The 8,622-nt window shown below is 42.1% G+C and overlaps 1 protein-coding gene across 1 annotated transcript; it reads right to left on the bottom strand.

Annotated features, from left to right (window-relative positions):
- Positions 1 to 1,146: 1,146 nt before the first annotated feature.
- On the bottom strand, positions 1,147 to 8,095 carry LOC134011956 (zinc finger protein 845-like). Its single transcript, XM_062451530.1, has 4 exons — positions 5,834 to 8,095; positions 5,604 to 5,629; positions 1,647 to 4,261; positions 1,147 to 1,391 (listed from the first exon to the last, which is right to left on the bottom strand). The coding sequence occupies exon 3, from the start codon at positions 4,020 to 4,022 to the stop codon at positions 2,271 to 2,273; it is 1,752 nt and encodes a 583-aa protein (XP_062307514.1). The 5' UTR covers positions 4,023 to 4,261; positions 5,604 to 5,629; positions 5,834 to 8,095; the 3' UTR covers positions 1,147 to 1,391; positions 1,647 to 2,270.
- Positions 8,096 to 8,622: the final 527 nt, after the last annotated feature.

The following is an 8,622-nucleotide window of genomic DNA, read 5'->3' as shown; positions in this document are numbered from 1 at the left end:
TTTGCCTGAGAAAGCGACCTCCGTTAGCCAGGCTAGTTTTGCCCGATCACTTGGTCAGGCTATTTAAAGGTATCGGGGTCAAGTTACTTTTGTGCCTAGACAAGTGAAACGTAAATGTACTTGTCCAAGTGCCTCAAAAAGGTAATGTCAAGCCCTGCAATCCAGTGGCCAGAGATATATGATGACCTGATCGAAACCAATGTATTATACCCGGGAGAAGTTCGTCTTTTGCCACCGACATGCGCACTTGAGCCTGCTTGACAGTCGTGTGACGTAGGTTGATAATTGGTGATGGAGTAGATAAGACATGGTTTTCGGCCTCTATCGTTCGGTTTTTAAATGACACAATGACGTTTACCGAGATTTAAAGGTTAGTTAGAATTGTGAAATGTTTATTGTAGAGATTTGTTACCCCTTGCTTACTACAAATATTGAACAAAGTGTTCTTCTGATCCCATAAAAGTACTGTTGAAAGCTCTTCTTCCGTGGAAAAGCACTGCAGAACAATTCAAGTCATGCGACAAACCTGCTGTAGCATCCAAACCCGGCCGGATTCTATTGAAACAAATGGACTAAAAATGTCAAGAAAACCTCACATTGTGATATAGCCTACCCAGTGTGCCCCCCCTCCCCCTACACTGCCTGGTCACTCGCGCGCGGTGTTTCTTGAGTTTTATTGGGCACTGGTCACTCACGCGTTGTTTAATGAGTGAATATTGACTATGGCAGTCAGTGTAATAGTGAGTGATATTCCCTGCCATAAAGTCAACATTTCTGTGTATCCCCAACCTGTTATTGAATGAATATGGTAACTATATTGTGATATTTACGATTACAGGTAAGAACGATATATAATAAATGTTTACCTCTTTTGGGGGGGGTCCGAGCCTACCGTTATCATCCATGCTACACAATTATATTGTGATGAAAATTTTAGGACATGCCTACCGCCGTTAGACATAAAACTCTACTGGGGCACAGGCCCCTATTCGTATTCCTTTTTTTCTGTCAAGCTTGCTGCGCACAATGCACTATAGGCTATAGAAACTCCCCTTGCTTAACCCACTATACAACAGTTCAGGGACGCAAGCTTGATATCAGCTTTGGAAGGGACATCAATAGTTAATGCAAGCGCGCACATTTCTCTGCATTCATTTGAACGCAAATACTGTTTATTTTTATTTTACAAGCGTTGATTGGGATATTGCGTTCAATTTTTCTGAGATTATCAATCTAAATGAATGCACTGACTAATAAAGTAAATTGTTAAAACTCAAACTTTAGATTTTACTGGGGCATAGCAGATTCATACTGGGGCATGTGCCCCAGTGAAAAGGGTCTAACAACGCCCCTCCCTACCGCCCAGCCCTGTTTAACACATCTCTGTTCCTCTGTGTTAACCCTTGTGTTCTCTTCGGGTCATTCTGACCCATCAGTCATTGTGACCCACCGTCGTATTGCGACAACTTTACCGCATACAAAAACAAAGTGAAGCCTTTTCTTTTAACCGTTGGGCTGTCTCAGACCCCCCACATTGCAAAGGTTAAAAGAAAATTATTTTTATTTGTTTTTGTATTGGGTAAAATTGGGTAAGCACAACGATGGTTCGTTATGAACCTTTGGGTCATGTGACCCGAAGGCAGCACAAGGGTTAAATGTAAATCTCTGTGCAGTCTTCATCCTCCAGTAAGGTAGGAGAGAAGGGTGTAAACTGCCCTGTTATCAGGCTATCATCTGGTAAATAGGACAATAAACCCTTTTGTTTCAGAACCATCCAGTCTCTTGACCCTTTACTTGCAAAAGTAAATACAGAGAAGTGTGTCCGTATTCTTCAACAATGGATGAAGATCAGTGTGCAATGGAGGACTGATGTTATTCAAATCACATTTATTTGTATAGGTCTTTTTACAAGCAATGTCACAGAGGTCTTCACATACGCCCATAGAACTGCCCCTCTAACAACCTAAAGACAAGGAAAATTTGACGAAAACATAGAAGAACCCTTGGGAGGAGCAGTTCAGTGCTCTCCTCCGAAGACAGTTGGTGAAAGAGAGGTGCAAAACACAGGCTGTTACGTCCCTCGTCTTGTTTGCATGCGTGTTCTGTCTTGTGTTTGTCCAGTGTTACAGCCTTTCCCCCTAGACAAGGTTCGTAACACAGGCTAAATAGTCTTACATCAATAAAAGTTAGAACAAAATGGAAGAAACAGTCTTAACAGCAGAGGATTTTAGATGTTGTAGTTGTAGGCCGGTAGTTCTTCCAGCTGTGGGTCATACAGAAGTTCTCTCAGGTGGTGACTGCTGGGACAGATTGGCCCCACACATCACTGCTTTGGGTTTTTTCCTATGGTGGACACGCAGGTGACTCTTCAGATGGTCATTTGTTTTACCTGAATAGTCACAGAGGTCACAGCTGTAGGGCTTCTCTCCACTGTGGATCCTGCTGTGAACTGTGAAATTGCTAGCATTGCTAAATGTTTTACCACAGAGGTCACAGCTGTAGGGCTTCTCTCCAGTGTGGATCCTGTGGTGAACTTTGAAATTGCTAGCATTGCTAAATGTTTTACCACAGAGGTCACAGCTGTAGGGCTTCTCACCAGTGTGGATTCTGCGGTGAATTGTCAAACTGCTACCGCTGCTGTAGGTTTTATCACAGAGGTCACAGCTGTAGGGCTTCTCTCCAGTGTGGATTCTGCTGTGAACTGTCAAACTGCTATCACTGCTAAAGGTTTTACCACAGAGGTCACAGCTGTAGGGCTTCTCTCCAGTGTGGATCCTGCTATGAGATCTGAAATGGCCAGCCTGGCTAAAGGTTTTACCACAGAGGTCACAGCTGTAGGGCTTCTCTCCAGTGTGGATCCTGCGGTGAACTGTCAAATCCCCAGTCTGTCTAAAGGTTTTACCACAGAGGTCACAGCTGTAGGGCTTCTCTCCAGTGTGGATTCTGCTGTGAACTGTCAAACTGCTATCACAGCTAAATGTTTTACCACAGAGGTCACAGCTGTAGGGCTTCACTCCAGTGTGGATTCTGCGGTGAACTGTGAAATGGTTAGCTCTGCTAAAGGTTTTATCACAGAGGTCACAGCTGTAGGGCTTCTCTCCAGTGTGGATTCTGCGGTGAATTGTCAAACTACTACCACTGCTTAAGGTTTTATCACAGAGGTCACAGCTGTAGGGCTTCTCTCCAGTGTGGATTCTGCGGTGAATTGTCAAACTGCTACCACTGCTAAAGGTTTGACCACAGAGGTCACAGCTGTAGGGCTTCTCTCCATTGTGGATCCTGCGGTGAACTGTGAAACTTTTATTACTGCTAAAGGTTTTACCACAATGGTCACAGCTGTAGGGCTTCTCTCCAGTGTGGATTCTGCGGTGAATTGTTAAACTGCTACCACTGCTAAAGGTTTTACCACAGAGGTCACAGCTGTACAGCTTCTCTCCAGTATGGATCCTCCTGTGATGTCTAAAATGGACATCCTGGCGAAAAGTTTTACCACAGAGGTCACAGATGTAGGGCTTCTCTCCAGTGTGGATTCTGCGGTGAACTGTGAAACTTTTATTACTGCTAAAGGTTTTACCACAATGGTCACAGCTGTAGGGCTTCTCTCCAGTGTGGATTCTGCGGTGATCTTTGAAACTGCTAGCCCGGCTAAAGGTTTCATCACAGAGGTCACAGCTGTAGGGCTTCTCTCCAGTGTGGATCCTGCTATGATCTCTGACGTGGCCAGCCTGGCTAAATGTTTTACCACAGATGTCACAGCTGTAGGGCTTCTCTCCACTGTGGATCCTGCGGTGACCTGTGAAACTTCTATTACTGCTAAACGTTTTACCACAGAGGTCACAGCTGTAGGGCTTCTCTCCAGTGTGGATTCTGTGGTGAGCTGTTAAATCCCCAGCCTGTCTAAAGGTTTTACCACAGAGGTCACAGCTGTAGGGCTTCTCTCCAGTATGGATCCTCATGTGCATCTTGAGGTTACTGGATGAGGAAAGGCTCTTCCCACATGTATCACAGGGATGTGTCTTCATAACTCAGCTCTCTCTTTGTTCTCTGTCTGTTCAATTTTAGTTTCTCTCTCTGGATCCTGATCTAGTCTCTGGAAGTTTGTTTCTCTCTGGTTGATCCTCTGTCTAGTTATTGCTGTTTCTGGTCGAGTCTCTCTCTCTGTAGTCTCTCTGGTTGAGTCTCTGTAGTCTCTCTGGAGGCTTAAGATGTCTTCTCTGTCTAGTCTCCGCCCATGATCAAGTATGATTGGCCAGTAGGGGATCTGGATGAAACAGTTCCAAGTTAATGAGAACTCAGCTTTCACATATGAAGGAAATCTTGTGTCTGTCATAACGTTCACTCTGCATATGTAATGTTGATCATTTGGTGAGAACTGTATGTTTCTCATGTTTATTTTTACTGGAGAAACAACACTGTGACAAAAACGTAATCTCTACTCTAGCACACAACTCCTCATAGTAATTTGGTTTTCTTCAAAATAATATCCTATATGATTAAAGGACGGGTAGGCAAATTTTGCGAAGCCAGCAATTTTAGTTTCTGTTTGACACGATTCAAACCAAAATATCCCACCTCCTCCCTTCAAAGCCACTCCCACAAAACTACAGTAAAGAGCATTGAGTGGAGGGGCAGAGTGCTGGTAGGTAGACAGACAGGTAGCCCGTCCAATCACTAGTCCGGGTACCCCTTCGTGTTTATTACAGTATTGCTCTGTCCACAGATGTCGGAATTATTTCAAATTACCATCAAACCTTTAGATATATTGGTTTCTATCAAAACGAAGTTACTTTCGGCAAATATGGCAAAAAGTGCTTCTCAAAAACATGGCCTACCCTGCCTTTAATTACTACACAATAAGAATTGCATGTAATTGCACTTTGTTGAGGTTCATGTTGTTTAATTGTAACTTGTTTAACTACATGCTCATATGGTTCTTCCCTTTGGCACTTATTTTGGTTTTTCACAATGTATGCTTCATGTTTGGCTACCCGCAATGTTTGGGGCTATCTTGGTGTTATGATCAGTGACCTATGCACTTTTGTAAAGCTCTCTCTGGAAGTCGCCTTGGATAAAAGCGTCTGCTAAATGAATAAATGTAGACCTAAATTAACAATACAATTACTTTTGATTGGAATTGCAAAGTTTTGAATCCAATACCATTAATATACTCTATTGCATGTGTCTCATTTTCTATTTAACCCTTGTGTTCTCCTCGGGTCGTTCTGACCCATCAGTCATTGTGACCCACCGTCGTATTGCGACAACTTTACCGCATACAGAAACAAAGTGAAGCATTTTCTTTTAACCGTCGGGCTGTCTCAGACCCCCCACATTGCGAAGGTTAAAAGAAAAGTATTTTTATTTGTTTTTGTATTGGGTAAAATTGGGTAAACACAATGATGGTTCGTTATGAACCTTTGGGTCATGTGACCCGAAGGCAGCACGAGGGTTAAAAACGGATAGTCACAACATAGAAAATAAATCACGGAATGTTTATGAGCACTCAACTTATATTGGCTCCACTGCAGCAATACAGAACACAGCACACTATCTTCATGCTGCCCACGAGGGCGGTCAAAAGTTCACAAAACTGGAGTACGTACCTTGAGACTCACAACACTGTCTGCATCTAAATAACATACAACAAATATTACAAACACTTTTCACATACTAACATATCCCCATTAATAAAGACAAACACTGAATCTAGCTAACAACACAATCGAGGTAAAGCTAGCTAGTTAGCTAGCACCGAAATGAGTTTAAAACCAAGCACAAAGTCGCAAATCCTGGATACAACGTCAAAAGCAACGCATATTATGCTAGCACTTACCTTCATAGTTGTTAGAACTGCAACATAGCTTTGATCTTTAAATACATTGTCTCAAAATATGTTAAAACGTAACCTTGGATACAAAAAAGTCAAGGATACAAACACTCGAGATGCAGTTGCACATTTGAAACACCAGATGGCACCAGCACGGTAAAAAGGCTACAATGATAGGCATGCATGCATCGTCATTATTTTCATTAATTTTCGTATTGAATCGTACACTTGAATTGTTTAGACCATAGGCCTACTTAAGTTTCACATAAATCTTCAAAATACGAGGCTATATACCACTACTAGGCTCAGTAGCTCACTGATCGTATAAGTTTGTCTGAAACTCGATTTACTCCTACAAACAAATGCTTAGTAACTAAAAGTTTAGACTTTTAATATAGGAATTGACAACACATAAAAAAACGCAACTCATGCGACAAACCTGCCAGCCTACTCCATCCAAACGCGGCCAATTGACTTTATTTTTAACTCATATATCGTGATATAGGCCTAGCCTACCGTTACCGTCCGTGCCACAAAATTATACAGTGATGATGACGAATTTGTTAGACGTTTCAAGTTCAAGTCTTGTATTGTCAGATGCACAGAACAACACAGGGTCAGACTGGGCAGTGAAATTCTTAGGACAAGACAACGCAAAACCCAGAACATAGATTACATCTATAATAAGCTACAAATAAAATACAATATTCAATACAGTATACTAAACCTCTAAATACACATAATACACATGATAACCTATACTAACCTTATAAACCTATACTAACCTAAGACAAGTGAAGTACAATAGTGCAATATTGTTGATAGTGCAACCAGTAGCTGAAAGTGTGTAAAGTGACTAGTGAGAAGTGTATCAGTGTCCATATCAATGTCCATTCAGAAGCCTGATGGCCCTTGGAAAGAAACTGTTGTCCAGTCTGCGTGTGCGAGACCGAATGCTTTGGTATCACCTGCCAGAAGGTAACGGGGTAAAAAGACTGAAGGATGGGTGGTAACAGTCTCTTAGAATCCTGCCAGCTTTCTTGAGGCATCGTGTGTGGTAGGTGTCCTGTAGGGCTGGGAGCTTCCTGCCGATGATGAACTCAGCAGACCTGACCACACTACGTAGGGCCTTGCGGTCCCTGTCTCTGCAGCTCCCATGCAACCAGTCAGTAGGCTCTCTATAGTGCATCTGTACAAGTTAGTGAGGATGACCGAGTCCATGCCAAGATTCTTCTCCTCAAGAAGAAGAGGCGTTTCCGGGCCGCTTTGCCCACCTTGTCCGTGTGAGCAGACCAGGTGAGGTCATTGCTGATGTTCACCCCTAGCAACCTGAAGCAGCTGACCTTCTCCATTTCTGATCCGTTGATGTGTAGGGGTGCATGCTCCTCCTCCTCCTGCCGCCTCCTAATCCACAATCATCTCCTTAGTCTTGCTGACGTTGAGAGAGGTTATTGTCCTGACACCATGATGTCAGGGTATCAACTAGTGGTGGGGGGAAAAATCGATTCTGTTCAGTATCGCGATATTTTGCGCACGCAATTATATCGATACAGTAGCGCAAAGTATTGCAATATTTAACTAGAGAGGGTCAATTTTCTGGGGAAATTGTAGGGTGTGCTTGCTTGCGTCGGTTGCACAGGGGTCCGTTTTTGAATGACATTTTTACAACTGATATTTCTGTATATTTTATATAAAAATGCATACTTATTATTTATAAAGATTACATAGATTTAAAAGCATTTTTTTTGCTGCTCATTTACAACTGAAAATACGAGTGTAGTGTAGAATGAAATTAGATGTCTTCTCATTTCCCCTGCAAGAGGCAGCCTCATCGTTGAATCAAAACGAATACATTTGGCAGACCGGTGTAAAAATTGACTTAATCTCTATGACTTAAACGTCCTTTTAAGTTTTTCCCTTCTCGTGATATTTTAAGGAATTTAGCCTACACATATTGCATTCATTCATGAATAAAGAACCCCCTTTGAAGATTATTCTACGACGTTACCGGCAGTAGAAGATGGAATCGCGATTCAAACAGTACCCTCTGCTAACTGAAAATATGCCCCCAAAAACGTAAATAAGCTTGACATTTATTTAGTGGAAAATCGCTTTCATAAAAAGCTCACTGGTAGCGATCATTGTCAGTAACAACACGTGCGATATAGCCCTGTGTGGAGAAGCTGCCCCGGTAAATTGTACTACGGTACAGTAGTAGACTACAGTACTGCTGTGTTCGTTCATTTTGGTAGCGATTGCGTTGGTTGAATTGGATTTAACGTTCCGTTGTACGGTTTAGGCTGAAATTAATTATTTTCATGAACAGATTGACAAAGTTTAGGCTGTGGCAATGAAGTTAAGGTTAGTAGTTAGATAGACTTTTGGTTTAAGTAAGGGGAGTGCCGAACATGTTCTGTCGCCGTTTGACTTCCTACAGCTGTGTAGATGTTTTTGTAGTGTCTCGCGTAGGCTACAGCGTTGCAGTGAGCAACACTGGTTTGAAACCACAGGTAATGATAATTTCACCAACAAATCGTTTACTTGTAATGTAATGTCATAATAAATCCTACAACGAAAATGTATTTGTGAGGAATGTTTATTTTAACGATTGAAAACAGATGCATCATAGACCACTGTAGTATGTGTTGCCCGGGCAACACAGGCTAATGTCATGATGCTAATACTTCAGTGAAATAGTAGACTACTGTTTCCGAAATTAGATGTACTTCCTTAATAATATCAGCTTATACTGTACATTACACATCACAATTGTGTGTCATATCACAAAGTAAAAT

This window comes from Osmerus eperlanus, chromosome 25 (assembly GCF_963692335.1).
Source record: "Osmerus eperlanus chromosome 25, fOsmEpe2.1, whole genome shotgun sequence".
Lineage (NCBI taxonomy): Eukaryota > Metazoa > Chordata > Actinopteri > Osmeriformes > Osmeridae > Osmerus > Osmerus eperlanus.
Note: the sequence above shows the minus strand (reverse complement) of the source record. Positions and strands in the feature narration are given on the sequence as shown.

Bases quoted from the DNA above. Each gene is read 5' to 3' on its own strand.
- LOC134011956 (XM_062451530.1), bottom strand. From the start codon at position 4,022: ATGAAGACACATCCCTGTGATACATGTGGGAAGAGCCTTTCCTCATCC.